The sequence below is a fragment of the Diabrotica virgifera genome, chromosome 1 (genome assembly GCF_917563875.1).
Source record: "Diabrotica virgifera virgifera chromosome 1, PGI_DIABVI_V3a".
In the NCBI taxonomy this organism is placed as follows: domain Eukaryota; kingdom Metazoa; phylum Arthropoda; class Insecta; order Coleoptera; family Chrysomelidae; genus Diabrotica; species Diabrotica virgifera.
In genome coordinates this window covers 211,151,285-211,169,832 of record NC_065443.1, presented here as the reverse complement: position 1 = coordinate 211,169,832, position 18,548 = coordinate 211,151,285, and the positions used below count along the sequence as shown (strand labels likewise).

Here is an 18,548-nt window from a genome sequence, read left to right as displayed (position 1 = left end):
TAAAAAAAAAACGGAGTATTTTATCAATTTAAAGCAAGAGTAACTTTTAGTACTAGAAAGCCTCAAAATTTAATAATCTAGTGTCAAAAATACTTAAAAATTAAAGACAATAAGTTATGCGATAAAATAACCTTTGACCTACCCAAAACGGGCGCATATGACCGGTACAAGAAAGTCGCAATTAATGAAATCGATTCATCCCTGGAATATAAATATACGGGGATACGGACGTTTCGCCCCGAACCGTTTCGCCCCCGGGATTTTACCTAACATTTTTAACTAGTTGCATTGAGTTATAAATACAATGTTAGTAATACATTTACCTATTGATCATTTTTTGTTCTTAGCTTAGGTTAGGTTAGGTCCGTAAATTGTAGGTAAGGCAAAATTAGTTTTCTGAGAACAAAATCCTTTGTGTAAAAAAATATGTAAAATTATTTCTGAGAACAATTATGTATTAATCCTGTCTATCTACTATAAATATGTGTAACAAAGCACTTCTAAGAAAAACAAACAAAATAATGAGCAACAGGTAAATGTATTACTAACATTATATTTATAACTCAATGCAACTAGTTAAAAATGTTAGGTAAAATCCCGGGGGCGAAACGGTTCGGGGGCGAAACGGCTGGGGACGAAACGGCGGGGGCGAAACGGTCGGGGGCGAAACGCCCGTAAACCAAATAAACGTGTCAGTTTTCGTTTTTCTAAATAGTTTTTTTTTTGAATTTTTTTTTTGAAATTCAAAAAACGACAAAAAAAAGTACCTTTTAGTACTAGACTACCTCACAATTTAATAATCCATAGTCAAAAATGCTTAAAAATTAAAGACAAAAAAATGCGACAAAATTACCGCTGTCCTACCCAAAACGGACGCCTATTACCGGTACTAGAAATTCACAATGGATGGAATCGATTTATCTCTGGAAGATAAACAGGAGTACCAATTTTTCTAAATAGAAGCGTTCTGGAGGTATTTAAGAAAAACTAATTACAAGACGCCATCTTCAAAGAGCCCTAGCTCCCTTAGGAAGCATTTTCGGAATAGGTGAATTGGGTTAAATTATCTTAAAATTATGTGAGGAATCTCCTGTCTTCGTTTGTCGGTAGAGTTTCTGGACACCCTCTATATTGTTTGTTGCGGAAACTGATTTATACATTTTTTTTTCATATTTTTGCATTATAATTTCTTTCAGTCTAATGACTTTGTCAAGTCATTCCATATCTTCAAGTTATTTAGCTCCTGCTTCAAATCTTCGTTCTTCCTTAGTATTTTATAAGTAGTTCTTTAGAGTACTGTTTTCTCGCTTAAGGATTCGAATTTCTTCTTTAAATTCTTTTTGCTCACTTTTTAGACCTTTTATGCCTGGTTGCACCAACAGATCTTAAGCTCCAGCGTAGCTAAGCTCTATTTATAGATAGGGCCTCCTTGAGTATCACTTACGGTGCACCATAATTTTAGATTCTTACCTTATTATCAATTATAGCTATGATTATATTATGGTATTCTTATTGCAATATATTATCATTATATTATATTAATTCTTATGATTTTCTCGACTTAAGCTTAAGATCTGTTGGTGCAACCGGGCATCAATCCTTCATATCACGTTTTACTTATTCGGCTATTGCTAGTAAACTTTTATCTTCTTTTTTTGTTGACATGACTGTCTGTTTTTTCAATGTTCTCTAGGTCCCTTGTCAAGTCCTTCCATATATCGTCCTATTAGAGGTAAAACTCACTAACTACACTTTTCAGAAAGTGGAGAAAAATCGATTTAAAGGTACAAATTGTTTTTTAAATTCACCTGACTTAAATAGTGGAATTTTTAAGGTAACTTTACAGAATAAATAAAAACAAATATTTCAAGCCATGTTTCGTCACAGGAACTATGATACAATCAATATTAGATCAATTTTTGTAGTTGATGAGTTTTTCCATGAACACAATTTTTGGATATTGATATCCGATTAGAGGTAAAACTCACTAACTACACTTTATACTTGATGAGTTTTCCATGAATACAATTATTGGATATTGAGAAGTTAATGAATGTGTCTCCATAAACTATCATGACTGAAGTTATGATTCAAAATTCAAAATAAGTAACAAAAAATGTTACAAAATGTTAAACCTAAAACAGATTTATCTAACCTCTAACGGAACTAAAGCTGAGTATCTGGTAATGGTAATGAATGATGATGAATAAAATGTTAATAAACAATTAAATAAGTTTCTACAAAACAGTTCCCTCTAGGTATAAAAAATCACACGCGATAGAAACAGAAGAACCCTGAAACCAAAATTCAAAGAATGCATTCCAGATTGTAAGGAAAAATTATTTTAGTGGAATAATAAGTTTTAATGAATTTTACCCTGAAACCGAAATTCACAATAATGCACTTAGTTAATTGTACCACAAATTATCTCAGAAATTAGAAGAGTTAGAGCCTCAGGTGACTTCTCCAGGGCTGGGCAGTACCGTATTGAGTTCAAATCGATGAAAATGTCAAAATCTCAAAAAGTGCACTTAGTGAGTTACCTCTAATAGGACGATATTCAAATTATTTAACTGCTGCCTCAGTTCTTCTTTCTCCTTTAGTATTTTATTGTAGTTCTTTAGAGTACTGTTTTCTGTCTTATGGATTCGATTTTCTTCTCTGAATTCTTTTTGCTCACTTTTTATATCTTGTAATTCCCTTTTTACTTCCTTAACATCACGTTTTACCTGTTCGGTATTGTTAGTAACCTTCTTCTTTTTCTTTTTGTGTAGACATGACTGTATATTTTTCGCCACGAAATATCCCCTTAATATCACAGGATATACCATTGACCTAGTAAAAAATTGATGATTTTTTTCCAAAATTTTAGGATCAAGACGACCAATATATTTCCAATATGAAATGACCACCGTAGACAACACATCAAAGACTGCAGATGCCCTTATTAGCGATTGGAACCAAATAGTACATTTATATACACTCGTACACGATTTAAGCGAATATTTGAAGATAGACAAGTATAGTTTCTTAGCCAACATGTTCTGTATCAAATCCTACAATTACACCAAACTGATTCTTTGCTATGGCTCCGATAAAGGAGCTATGGTCTCCATCACATGGATGAGTTCAGAAAAAATGTTTAAGTTAGCATTTGGAGCCACGAACAGCGCTCTTAATGCTCACTCTATGATCCAGGAACAACTAGAATCTCATCTAAACGAACATAGGAATTTGGCGCAGATCATTCAATTATTACACGAGACTTACGAGCCGCTATTATCTATAAGTAAGTTGCCGACAATTCCTCAATTGGGAATACATAATTCAAGACCACAAGTACCTGTACAAACATTCACCATCATGGCCCAATCGTGCACTCTTCTGCGTCTAGCTTACCAGGGCATGTACTGCTTGGAGCTGCGAATTAGAGGATCCGGTTTGGTTTCCCTGCGTGATGGGGCCTACAGTAGATTTGATAGAAGCAACGTTGTCGATGTGTTCTCTCCTACTCAGGGTTTGAAAACATTTTTATCGAAATATGTCGACGAAACGGCTGTGTTTAGAAGAAGATCTCAATCTGAGGATGATAATCCTCCATCGCCGATGGAAGTGGAAGGCAGTGGGTTCTTAGGTAAGAATTTTTAATTAATAGTATTTGTTTTTTAATTGGATAATATTTGTAAAGGAAATGAAAATGTAGTATGTCAAAGTGTGTAAATAATTTATTTCTTTAGCTGAGCGCTTTCGACATAAACGTCATCATCGAAGCTAATGGTCAAATAGTAAAAAAGTACCGCCAGATTGAGGTGTAATCATGTGCATCTTATGAATATAAATATGATTTTTGATTGCAAATGCTAACTGTTTTGTCATCCGTACAACACCAAACAGATAAAAACGGCCACATACAAGTTGCACAAACACATAAAAACTTTTTTCATGGTATGGGTGTAGGTATCACCCATCCATTCTTGGCCTAGTAGAGACAGCTGACTGACATAAAAAAGTTTTTATGTGTTTGTGCAACGTTATGTGGCCGTTTTTTCTGTTTTTTAGTGTTTAATGTTGTACGGAGGACAAAGCAGTTATAGACCAGGGCGCATCTGTAAAAATATTATTACATTTGGACGGTGAGAGGTGACTCAATTTTTTTTCAGAAATTGCTTGGACATAACTCAAATAATAATATTTGAGTTATTCTCCCTCTCAAAAAGGTCCGGAACATTGTTTAAATAATCAAAATATCAAAAATGAAGGAAAAATTCGATTTTTTTCTTCGTTTTTTGATTATAACTTTAAAAGTATTCATTTCCGAGAAAATTTGTATTGACATAAAAGTTGCGTAATTAAATTTCCTACAATATAGAATTGGTTAAAAATTGACGCATTTTACGTTTTTCAACCATTTATGCTACACTTAGGACCTTCATATTTCACCCAGAAAAACTTTATGATACAGTTAAACAATACTGTAAATTTCATTAAGATCGGTTCAATAGATTTTGCAAAATAAATTTTGCAATCCAGCTTTCGCAAAAAAAATTCATTTTTTCAAAATGTTACAGGACTGAAAATAAAGCAGATAGCAAGTTGAATTTTTTTTTGCTTATAGAAGTGTACTGTACCTTTCATGTGCAATTTGCAAAACTAAAATCGATTAACTACCAGGGCGTCAACATTTTTTTAAATAAACATTAATTATTGGTGCTACGCGCAGGACAGCGGACAGTTTGCTCTGATTGGGCATTCCAACGACCTTTGATAATGATTGATACATATTTCGATATAAATAAATAAATTTGTTTATTGCAAAATAAAAACACATACTCAATCCTTTGAAATAACACTTTTTTAGCAAAAACTTTGTTTATATATTTTAACTTAGAGAATAAAAGTTTAATATTTTTAAACATATGCAATTGTTTAAACAATATTTCACAAACAATAATAAAATTAGTTTGATTTTTGTGGAAATCAAATATTAAAATACAACAAAATATAGAGTAAGAAAATAATATATTAGATAAAGATTGGAAGAAATTTTAGTGGAAATCAACTTGTGTGAATCGAACACCGCTGTCCTGCGCGTAGCGCCAAAAATTAATGTTTATTTAAAAAATTTCCTGACGCCGTGGTGATTAATCGATTCTAAATTTTGCAAATTGCAAATGAAAGGTACAGTACAATTCTATAAGCAAAAAAAAAATTCAACTTGCTATCTGCTTTATGTTCAGTCCTGCAACATTTTAAAAAAATGAATTTTTTTGCGAAAGCTGGATTGCAAAATTTATTTTGCAAAATATATTACACCGATCTTAATGAAATTTACAGTATTGCTTTACTATATCATAAAGTATTTCTGGGTAAAATATAAAGGCCCTAAGTGTAGCATAAATGGTTGAAAAACGTAAAATGCGAATACTTGTTTTTGTACGGTTTTTTTAGCAATTATTGCTATTTTGCAACAATGGTGACTATTTTTTAAATTTTTAACCAATTCTATATTGTAGGAAATTTAATTACGCAACTTTTATGTCACTACAACTTTTCTCAGAAATGAATAGTTTTAAAGTTATAATCAAAAAACCAATAAAAAAATCGAATTTTTCTTTCATATTTTGACATTTTGATTATTTAAACAATGTTCCGGACCATTTTGAGTGGGAGGATGACTCAAATATTATTATTTGAGTTATTTTCAAGAAATTTCTGCAAAAAAATTTGAGTCACCTCTCAACGTCCATCTCAAAATAGATGCGCCCTGGACTATTAGCATTTGCAATCAAAAATCATATTTATATTCATAAGATGCACATGATTACATCTCAATGTGGCGGTACTTTTTTACTATTTGACCATTAGCTCCGATGATAACGTTTATGTCGAAAGTGCTCAGCTAAAGAAATAAATTATTTACACACTTTCGACATACTACATTTTCATTTCTTTTATTCATTCAAGTGTGTACAAACTTATCAGTTTTTCAACTATGGTTACTATTTGGTATACATAGCTTTTCATTCAATAGGACTTCAAGGTGCCTTTAATGACAATTTGCCCATATTGATTTCGAACTTGCGTAGCATCTGCTCGGACAGGCCATCTGCCGACAGGCCAGTCTATTGACGAAGATTTCGTGGCGATGAATATTTCTTCCTACCAATTCCGCTTTTTCCCTCGACCTTTCCGTTGAGTATTAACTGCAGTATCCAGTATCTGCTACCTGGCGAATGGATTTAATGTCCGCAGTCATATAAACCCGAACAAACAACAACAGTATCAGCTATCTCTCATATATGCCCCAGATATTCAAGTTTTCTCTTTTTTATCATCTTCGTCTAGTCACCTTCGCCTTGATATATTCTGTTTAAGACTTCTATGTTTGAAATACGTTGAACACATGATATTTTAAGCATTCTACAATATGACCAGATCTCGAAGGCTTCTAATTTGTTCATCATATTAACCTTCATGATCTAGGTTTCACATTCATGTAGTAATAGAGGATAAACATAACATTTTAGTAACTTGATTCTTAGTTTGTAAGTTCAACTGAGAATTCCACAGTATATCTAAGTTTCATAAATGCTCCTCTTGCAATTTCTATACAAATTTTAATTTCTTCATTAGGATTTACTGTCTCATTTATCTGACATATTAGATATTTAAAATGGTTAACTTTTGTAATTGGCTCATTGTTGACAATTAGTTGCGTAGGGCCAAATTCTTGTTTATTAACCACAAGTAACTTGTATTTGATGTATTTATGCCAAGTACGTTATTGGAGTATTCTCTAGTGATTCGATCTACATATACTGAATTGAAGATCTTCGATACCTTTAGCCACGATCACTGTGTCATCTGCATATCAGATGTTAATAGTTTCTCCTAGAATTCGAAATCTACATTGCCCTTTCAAGGCTTAGTTGAATATTATCTCCAAGTACATTAAATGGAAGTCAGAATAGATGGACAACTTACAGAACCTATAGATATAGGCATCGGAATACTTACTTACTTTCCGTGTCCGGAACACCAACAACTTTAAATTCTGTATTTCCAATGGTTGGCCACATAGATGGCCCTGTCATTTGCTATAATTAAGCCTTCTTCTGTGCAGGTCTCTCTCATCTCTGTGCATGATAGTAGATGCCGGCTGGTCTGAACCGCGCCACAGTCGCAGGTATCGTCCTCCTGGTATCCCCATTTTTTCAGGTTACTAGCACAACGTGAAACGCCGGTTCTTAGTCTGTTTAGCGCTTTCCAAGTCGGATACGGTAAATTGTGTCCAGCAGCCATTTCCTCTCAGGGAGGAAAATGTGTCGCGGTAGCTGACCCTTGCCATAGGTGTATTCGGCGCATCTCTGGCGCTTCGGGGATGGATCTTGATGTTTTCAGGAAGCTTTTCCGAGATCTTAGTCTGCTTGGCTGAGTTTGGTGGTCATATAAGGGGTGTCTTCTCTCCGTCTCCTGCTTTTTTCGTTCTACCCCTGATGTGACCTTCCTCCTGATAGGTGGTGGAGCAATCCCAGCTATGGGGTATACCTCTTCGATAGGTGTCGGTTTTAGGCAACCCGATATTATACGAACCGTTTCATTTACAGCCACGTCGACGTTCTTTGCGTGAGCAGAGTTTGCCCATACTGGTGCTCCAAACTTCGCGGCCGAAAAACATAATGCTAAGGCAGATGTGCGGAGAGTGTGTGGTTGTGCTCCCCATTTTGTATTCGTTAGCTTGCGGATGATATTATTTCTGTCACTTACTTTCTTCTTGACATCTTGACAGTGGTATCGGAAGACAGAGTTCTATCCAGACGGGCGCCAAGGTATTTTGGCGTCTCGTTGTGTTCCAGCATCTGACTAGGCCATTCCACCTCCAGCGGCCTTCGGGCATGCTTGTTTCTAAAGTGGAAAGCACATACCTGGGTTTTTGTGGGATTGGGTTTCAGATGGTTTTTATCGTAGTATAGAGCTAAGTCTCCCAGGGCATCTGTCAGTTTCACTTCGACTTCATTGAAGGTTCTTCCCTGAGCTGCCACAGCTGTATCATCAGCGTAAATAAATTGCCTTGTTTGTTGGTGTATGGGTTGGTCGTTGGTGTATATGTTGTATAGAATCGGCGCGAGGACACTTCCCTGTGGTAGCCCATTTTTTTGGTCCCTCCACCGACTGTTCTTGGACTGGAGCATTACTAGAAGCGTCTATTCTGGAGGAGACATTTCACTAACCTTGTTAGTCGGAAATCCTTTGTAGTTTCGTAGAGTTTTGGGGAGTAGCCGTTGATGGTTAACTATGTGATAGGCGGCAGTTAGGTCTATGAACGCTACTCCTGTTATTTCTGTCCGTTCAAAACCATCTTCAATATGTTGGGTGAGATTAAGAATTTGACTCCAGCAACACTTTCTGGGTCTGAATCCTGCTTGTTTTGGAATAATTTTAGTCTCCACATATTCAGCGATCCGGTTCAATACCATTCTTTCAAATGCCTTGAAAAGGTGGCACAAAAGAGAAACAGGTCTAAAACTCTTTGTATCCGCCGGATCCTTCCCTGGTTTTAAGAGGGCTACCACTCTAGTTTTCCTCCAGATAGGAAAAACAGCGGAATAAGACAGGGAGACTCATTGAGTCCCATGCTCTTCAATTTAATCATGGATGAAATCATCAAAAACGTCAACAAAAGACGAGGATATAGAATGGGAAACAAAGAAGTAAAAATACTCGGCTACGCAGATGACGCAATATTGATAGCCCAAGATGAAGATAGTCTGCAAAGATTAGTCCACAGATTTAACATAAGAGCAAAAGAATTCAATATGACAATTTCATCTCGGAAAACCAAAACAATAGTAATCAGTAAAGAACCAATCAGATGTAAAATAGAAATTGATGGTATCAGTATTGAACAAGTAATGGAAATAAAATACCTTGGAATTACATTGTCAAGTTACGGAGACCTGGACAAAGAAGTGAGAAATCAAGTACAAAAAGCAAATAGGCTGGCAGGATGCCTTAATAACACTGTACTATGGCGAAACCGACGTATTAATACTGAGGTGAAGTCAAGAATTTATAAAGCCAGTGTAAGACCAATAATGACATATGCATCAGAAACAAGACCCGATACATTCACAACACAAAGACTACTGGAAACGGCAGAGGTGAGAGTACTGAGAAGAATGACAGGAAATACACTGAGAGATCTAAAGATGAGTGAAGATATCAGAAGACAATGTAACGTACAGTGTATAAACGAATGGACACTAAATAGAAAAAGAGAATGGAACAACAACATACCCAGAATGGGGGAAACACGTGTGGTCAAAATAGCAAGAGATAAATCACCAATCGGTAGAAGAAGTATCGGCCAACCGCGCAAAAGATGGAGTGACAACCTCCCATAGAGGTATCAATCCGCCAATGAACAAGCAGAGTTGCTTATAAAAAGGAAGAAGAAGTACATTAACAACCTTGTCTGACACCTCTGTGAATGAAAGAGTTCTTCAACTGTTTTTTGTTGTCTACCAGAATAGAAGCTTCTTGATTTTAATATAGATTTTATAAAAGTCTCAGATTTATCATGTATTCCAATCTTGTATCATGAATTCCAATCATTTCTAGATATTCAACAATCATGTTGGACTTTATCAAATGCCTTTTCAAAATCTATAAAGCGGGCTTAAATTGTTTTCTGTACTTCTTCATAACAAATGCAGTATCCCTTTTCTTCTGATGACATGAATAAATCCATATATAACATAAACTCATATGTGGTGTTTTTTTGTTTAATGATAATGCTATATTAAAATACATTTGTTTTAGGTCACCATCGAGGTCCTCAGTCTCCAGCCGGTCAAAGAGAACCAGGCCTCCGTTTCCACCCACCTTTAACGCCACCATCAGGCTCCAATCCTCACACACCCGCTAGTCCCCACACGTCTATGAATCAACCAACCACCCACACCAGTTTTGGTTCCAGTCCAGCTACCTCATTTAACTTAGCATCTCCCACATCGCTACAGCCGAATATAAACCCAAGCCCCATGCCTCACCCTAGTCCAGGTGGTTTAGTCGCCAACTCTCCTTTAAATCCTCAGTTGGCCAGTCCTGGAGGACTGTTGAGTAATTCTTCACCTGGACCACAGAGTACTAATCTACCAGGGCATTCACCTGTAAGCAGTTTCATGCCAACCGGCCACACCGACGGTAGTCCGTTTCCTTCACAAAGTCTATCGTCGCCTGCAGCTTCGACGAATTGGCCTGGTTCTCCTGGTATGCCACGGCCTTCCCCGGCCAGACCTGGCCAATCTCCTGGTGGACACTCGTTAATGCACAGTCCACAACAGTCATCGGATCTCAAAACTGGTAGTCATCTGTCGAGGGTACTTCCTCAGAGGTCTTGGGCTGGAGCAGTACCGACGTTGTTGACGCATGAAGCCTTAGAGATATTATGCTGTCCTTCGCTGCATCCACAAGGACTTCCTGTACCTGAATTAGCGCCTTTGGAGAGATTCTTGGGGTGCGTGTATATGCGCAGGCAGTTGCATCGTTATATTCATACGGAAAACTTTGTAAGTACATATTTTTTAATCTTTTAGATTTACGAAGAATTTATCACATCTTAATTTTTCTTTATCAAATCATTTTTTTTCAATATCTTTTTCACTTATTGGTTCGTAAAGTAACTCTTAGTTAACTTTAAGTAACTTAAAGTTAACTCTTTCTTCTAAAAAATTTGCTACGCAGATCCTCTTGTTCTACTATACAGGGTGAGCCACGCTCAACGGGACGGAGCCTACCGGGGAAACGGCTAAAGATATTAAAAATTCCTTCCGTAGGAATACGTAGGTCAGTACCGGCTACAAATTAAAATTTGTGAAATATATACAGGGTGTCCCAACTTAGCGTAATGATATAAAGTTATATATTTTTAAATGGAACAACCTGTATTTCACTTTAATTTTGAATTCTACTGAACAAAATAATGTTATTTTATTCAACATTCCCTATACCTATTTTTGACAGATTTCGATTTATTTGGGTTTTTCTGAAAATGTACTATTCGCGAAATTAATTAATTACACATTATTGCATGAATTTTAATTAACGTCTTTTTGTCAGTTAATTGTCAACTGACTATGCTTTACATCAGAATAATTACCAATTGAAACTAATCTACTGAGTGTTCGCAATCTGAAGTGCCAATGCTGTACAATATTTTGTATAATTACTTTCTTAACTTAAATGGAACACCCTGTATTTTTCTTTAATTTTGGATTCTAATCAAAAAAATAATATTACTTTATTAAACCATCCCTATACCTATCTTTGATAATTTTCGATTTATTTGCATTTTTTTGAAAATGCACTATTCTTGAAATTAATTAATTATACTTGATTACATAAAGTTCTAACTTAAACAAAATACCTTATATTTGAATGCTGTAACAATTATTATAATCAAACTATTATAAAATTTTATATTAATCTCTAGTGTCTTCAGATCTATTTGCATTATGTTACCTGGAGCATTAAATGTCGTTAATTACATAGCTCATTATACATTATAAAGAATGCCATGAAAAAACAAAAGGTACCTAGCTGTCAAGCTATTAACTATATTGCTTTCAATTAATAGAAATGGCAGATTATTCAATTAGAAGACCGAGTAAATATGATTTTAAGACTGGGTGAATGTGATCAAAACAGTTTGTTAGCATCAAGAGTCTATGCTGAGAGATTTCCCTTAAAACGTCATCCTCGTAAAGAAGTATTTGAAAGAGTCGTAACAAGGTTTCGTGAAACTGGCAGTGTTGTTTATACTAAACGAAAATTGATAAATCCCATAACTGAAGATGAAAATACCGAATTAGAAGTTATTCAATCAGTTATTGAAAATCCAAATACAAGTATAAGGACGATGGCCAGGGAGATTGAAGTAAGCCAAACTAGTATACGCAGAATTCTTAAAAAATATAAATATCACCCATACCATATTCAACTGCATCAGCATTTGTATGGAACTGATTTTGAACGTAGGTTAGAGTTTTGTTTATGGTTTCTAGACAAAACGGGAGCAGATCAATATTTTTTTGATAAAATTTTATTCACTGATGAGTCTACTTTCCATAATAATGGACTCGTGAATCGACATAACTTTCACTATTGTAATACGTAAAATCAACATGAATATAGATGTACTGATCGACAAAACCGATGGTCCCTTAATGTACATGGTGGAATACTAGGAGAACATGTGATAGGACCGTATTTTTTTAATGGCCATTTAAATGGACAAAAGTTTATAAGATTTCTACGAAGAGACTTTTGGATACTTTTGCAAAATATCCCTTTAAATATTAGAAGAACAATGTTTCTGCAGCTAGACGGTGCTCCAGCACATTACACGCGTAATGTTAGAGAATATTTAGACAGAAAATTTCCCGGAAAGTGGATAAATAGGGGTGGTGCTGTCAATTGGCCTCCTAGACAATGAACTGTCAACACTGATGGAATGGCCCCGTCCCATTCCAACAGTGAAGCGAGATAGGCGCCAACATACAAGAGAGAGGTTCTAGCACTTCTAGAGAGACATGAGAGAGACAGAGAATTTTCAGGTAAAATTTGCTACAACTACAACGTACCTGACTAGCCCTGTCCGATTATCTTCCCTCCTTTACCTGATTATCTTCTATCTCATCCTGGCGCCATTAACTTCGTTTTATGGCGATTCCATCAGTGTTGACAGTTCGTTGCTCCTAGATCACCTGGGTTAACATCAATGGACTTTTTTGGGGATATATTAAAAGTTTGGTTTATCAAACTCCACCTACAACCGCGGAAGACATGAAAATGCGTATTCGTAATGCGTTTGCAACAGTTATTCCAGAAATGTTAAGAAAAGTAAAACAGAATTTTGAACACAGAGTGAGGTTATGTATTGAAGAAAATGGACACCATTTTGAACATTTAATGTAAATTAATTTTTTCCAGTGTGTTTTGTTTAACTTTATGTAATAAAGTGTAATTAATTAATTTCAAGAATAGTGCATTTTCAAAAAAACGCAAATAAATCGAAAATTATCGAAGATAGGTATAGGGATTGTTTAATAAAGTAATATTATTTTTTTGATTAGAATTCAAAATTAAAGTAAAATACAGGGTTCCCATTTAAGTTAAGAAAGTAATTATACAAAATATTGTACAGCATTTACACTTCAGATTGCGAACACTCTGTAGATTAGTTTCAAATGGTAAATATTCTGATGTAAAGCATGGACAGTTGACAATTAAGTGACAAGAAGACGTTAACTAAAATTCATGCGATAATACGTAATTAATTATTTTCACGAATAGTACATTTTCAGAAAAACCCAAATAAATCGAAATCGGTCAAGAATAGGTATATGGAATGTTAAATAAAATAACATTATTTTGTTCAGTAGAATTCAAAATTAAAGTGAAATATAGGTTGTTCCATTTAAAAATATATAACTTTATATCATTACGTTAAATTGGGACAACCTGTATACATTTCACAAATTTTAATTTGTAGCCGGTACTGACCTACGTATTCCTACGGAAGGAATTTTTAATATCTTTCGCCGTTTCCCCGGTAGGCTCCGTCCCGTTGAGCGTGGCTCACCCTGTATATGCATCACATTCGCCTTGACTTGTCAATTTCTAAGATATGAAGTACATTTTTGGAAGTGCTTCACAAGATTTTATCTACTATGGTTTGTTTTTTAACCAAGAGGAGTGATTCAAATTTACCGCGCTATATTGCTTGTTTGTAATTGGTCCAACCGCAGGCAAGTTTACTCCACTGTTATAAAATTTTGACACTAATGACATTTCTCAAATTTTGACACTAGTGACATTTCATAGGTTAATTAAGTTATATCGGAGATTTTTGTGTTTTCTGTGTTATTCCTTTAATTTTTTGATTATTAGTCTGATTTTATATAAAAAGCAGTTGTTTCTGGAACTCTTTAGCGACGTATTAATTTAATATAATATTTATGGATTACCGTTGACGGCCAACTAGATCAACCAAAAAAGGAGATGTATTTGGTTATTATTCTACTGACTTTCTTGGGTGTGAATCTGTCTTTTTAGTTTACTCCTCTTGGTTAAAAAATAAACTATAGTTGTATCAAAATAAATGAAGTAAAAAAAGACAGACGTACTCACTAATTATCACTTCGACAACCGGTTTAGATCTCTACAATATACAGATCGTCTTCAGGTCAGCGTTACAAGTGATTAAATGCTACAATTAAAGAAAGCCATAGAAAGCCAGAGTAACTCTGGCTTTCTTTAACTGTAGCATTTAATCACTTGTAACGCTGACCTGAAAATGATATGTATATTGTCGAGATCAAAACCGGTCGTCGAAGTGATAATTAAATGATTGCGAGTACGTCTGTCTTTTTTTACTTCATTTAAAATGAACTCACATATGCAACCCATTCATCATTCAACCCTGTTGATACGGTCCTAGGTTTTTTTCTGTGTATCTGGTTAGCCGATTTCTTATAATTGTTGTCATGATCTTATATGTTGTATTTAATGGCGTAATTGCTCTTAGTGTAGGAAACAGAGGTTGAACCTTGCAAAATGAACACGAGTCCGGTTTTATTTTTTTTTCCGTTATATCAAGGGGTGCTTATTATAAGACAACTTTTTCTGAAAAAATTTCGCCCCGGAACCCTCTTTTCACCCCTTTAAAGGGGGTAATTTGTGGTTTTTGCGGAACGTAGCCCTTCCTGTACCTTTTACAAAAAATTTTTTTATAGATATGAGGAGGACTCTATTTTCTACGATTTATTTCCCGACAGCATATGTCTATCATCCACCGTTTAGAGGGGGTGGCGCCCCAAAATTGACAAGTTTTTAAAAAAGATGTTTTAAAAAAAATATATTTTTCCCTAACTGTAACGGAAATTAAGAAGAAATCCTGCTTCGATTATTCACAAATAAGTGACTGATTTTTTGGTATAGGTTTCACTTAAGGTTAATTGCCCTATTTTTAATTACAGGGTGTTACATTTTAAAAAAAAACCCTTTTTATACCATCTGAACCGTTTATGCTAGAGTAAAAAGACTTTCAGCGATTACCCATGTACTGGTGCTATTTACTTTGTATAATTTTTCCCCGGAACCGCCCCAAAAAAAAAAGAAGAATTAAATAAAGTGATGTTCTTGGAATCCTTCACACACGATGCCCTTTATTAATATGTTTCATATATCATTTTGTGCACGTTATTATTACCCATGCATGGACACCAAAACCGATTTCCTAGTGCAACCCCTGTAGCCAAAAAAAAATAAATAAAATGGGGGGTTGAAATTTTTTTTTGTTTTTTGCTTTTTGATCCATATGGGCATATGCTTCATCAATAGTGCTTTTCAAAAATATATATGGTTATTGCAACATCCCTGCGGAAACCACCCCTATCCTTGAAAATATACTGCAGAAACTACCCCTATCCCTTGGCGAGGATATTTTTACGATTTTCTCATTACCTATGCATTCTTTTTAAACAAAGCTTATACAAGGTTAAAGACCACTATTTACTCTAAAAATTAGGCCCTATTCATTTTTTTCGTATAAGCAACCGTTACGGCACAGTGGCGCCGTAAACCTCATATATGCTTTGGCGGGCTCCAGTTTTTGTTTTTTTTTTTCGTCATCTGTTTGTTTTATGGATAAAGTACTTATGTAAAATAAAACAACACAGTGTAACCTACAAATTATGACCTATGCACATTTGACAATCTTTGCGCCCCAAAGCCACAGTGGTGGCCCAAAATCAATTTTTGCATATTTTCGCCACCTACACGTATTTTATTGCTACCTTAATAGCACAATATTTACCCTTAAGTGGTCGCTAAGCAGTGGCGGATCCAGGGAGGGGTGATGGGGGTGATCACCTCCCCCCTCTCAAACCAAGTGTTATTATTAAAAATATTCATTTATTTTTATAGAAATACTTATATTATTATTTTTATAAGAATGGCGTACTTTTTATGCTTTACCGACAGTAGAGGATCCAGCATCGTTAAGAGGGAGGTGCCAATTGGCTAAATTTCTATAAAAATAAAAGAATATTTTTATAAACTTTGAATATAATATCACTTGGTTTGAGAGGGGGGGAGGTGATCACCCCATCACCCCTCCCTGGATCCGCCACTGCTTAGCGACCACTTAAGGGTAAATATTGTGCTATTAAGGTAGCATTAATTCAATAAAATGCGTGTAGGTGGCGAAAATATGCAAAAATTGATTTTGGGCCACCACTGTGGCTTTGGGGCGCAAAGATTGTAAAATGTGCATAAGTCATAATTTGTAGGTTACACTGTGTTGTTTTATTTTACATAAGTACTTTATCAATAAAACGAACAGATGACGAAAAAAAAACAAAAACTGGAGCCCACCAAAGCATATATGAGGTTTACGGCGCCACTGTGCCGTAATTAGGACCTAATTTTTAGAGTAAATAGTGTTCTTTAACCTTGTATAAGTTTTGTTTAAAAAGAATGCATAGGTAATGAGAAAATCGTAAAAACATGCTCGCCAAGGGATAGGGGTAATTTCTGCAGTATATTTTCAAGGATAGGGGTGGTTTCCTCAGGGATGTTGCAATAACCATATATATTTTTGAAAAGCAATATTGATGAAACATATGCCCATATGGATCGAAAAGCAAAAAAACAAAAAAAAATTTCAACCCCTCATTTTATTTATTCTTTTTGGCTACAGGGGTTGCACTAGGAAATCGCTTTTGGTGTCCATGCATGGGTAATAATAACGTGCACAAAATGATATATTAGGCATATTAATAAAGGGCATTGTGTGTGAAGGATTCCAAGAAAATCACTTTATTTATTAATTCTTCTTTTTTTTTTGGGGTGGTTCCGGGGAAAAAATGGGGGTGCATTATACAAATTTGTAAATAGCACCAGTACATGGGTAATCGCTGAAAGTCTTTTTACTCTAGCATAAACGGTTCAGATGGTATAAAAAGGGGTTTTTTAAAATGTAACACCCTATAATTAAAAAAAAGGCAATTACCCTTAAGTGAAACCTATACCAAAAAATCAGTCAATTATTTGTGAATAATTCCCGCAGAATTTCTTCTTAATTTCCGTTACAGTTAGGGAAAATATATTTTTTTAAAAAACATCTTTTTTAAAAACTTGTCAACTTTGGGGCGCTACCCCCGCTAAACGGTGGATGATAAACAGATGCTGTCGGGAAATAAATCGTAGAAAATATAGTCCTCTTCATATTTCTATAAAAGAAATTGTTTGTAAAAGGTACAGGAAGGGCTACGTTCCGCAAAAACCACAAATTACCCCCTATAAAGGGGTGAAAAGGGGGGTTCCGGGGCGAAATTTTTTCGGAAAAAGTTAGTCTTATAATAAGCACCCTATCTGTATAATAGCATCTTATACCAGAAAAAAATAAAACCGGACTTGTGTCCATTTTGCAAGGTTCAACCTTTGTTTCCTACACTATCTATAATTACTGCAAAGCGTTGAGTCTCCTTTTTTTTAAACTGGTATAATGAGTCCGTTCTTCCATTCTTCAGGCATGTATTCCTTTTCCCATATATTGACCATTAATTTATATATACGGTTTAGAAGGTCATCTCCTCCATTTGCAATCAATTCATTGTTAATCACATCCGGTCCTGAAGTTTTGTCAGATTTTAGTTGTGTTACTACTTCTATAAATTCTTTGTAGGTAGGTGCATCTTCTTCTTCATCCCGGTTATCTGTTGTTATATCTTCTTCTTCTGCGTCGATTGCTTGGTTGCTTGTATTTATATCTTTAAAGTGATTTTCCCAATCTTTTTTGCTTATTTTACTGGTACTTTGTTACCGTTATATTGTTGTTTTATATATTCAAACAATATTTTATTGTCTCTATTATTTGTTTCAATCTCTTGCATTTGATCTGAGGTCCATGTCTCTTTCTTCCTTTTATAAAGTTTGGCCGCTTCTCTCTTTTCTTTTTGGTATTGTTCTTTTTCCTCTTGTCCGCTATGTTCAAGCCATTTGTTTCGTGCCAGCGTTTTAAGTTGACTTTGGTATCGACATTCTTCGTCAAACCATTCTTTGGTTTTTTATTTTCTTGAGGTCCTATGGTTTGCTCCGCAGCCTCTATGATGCTCTTTTTTATATTTGTCTATTCATCTTCTACGTTCGTTCCATCGTACCTCTTAAGTTTTTGTACTAGTTCCTCTGAATACTCTTGTTTTGTTTGTTGCACTTTTAATTTGGTTATGTTCCACTTCCTTCTTTTTCCTACCTTGTTATTAGATTTGATGATTTTCATCTTTATTTTGGCTATTAAGAGTATGTGGTCAGTATCAGCGTTTGCTCCTCTAAAGGATCTCACATCTTGTATTATCTAAAAAATTTTAACACCCCCTATCTAGGAAACAAAGCATTTGCAGACATACGTTTATAAAGCAAACTGTCATTATTTTTTTATGCAGAATTACCCCTTAAAATTTGCCATATTTATTTAAAACACC

At 35.0% G+C, this 18,548-nt stretch overlaps 1 protein-coding gene across 4 annotated transcripts in view; it reads left to right on the top strand.

The window, feature by feature from the left end:
• The window catches only part of LOC114346174 (mediator of RNA polymerase II transcription subunit 14), a 148,525-nt gene that overhangs the window by 74,296 nt on the left and 55,681 nt on the right, over window positions 1-18,548 (top strand). For all 4 annotated transcript variants that reach the window (XM_028296966.2, XM_028296972.2, XM_050646918.1 and 1 more), the window contains exons 9-10: window positions 2,873-3,634; window positions 9,823-10,571. In XM_028296966.2, coding sequence (XP_028152767.1) covers window positions 2,873-3,634; window positions 9,823-10,571 — 1,511 coding nt within the window. The remainder of the gene's footprint in view (window positions 1-2,872; window positions 3,635-9,822; window positions 10,572-18,548) is intronic.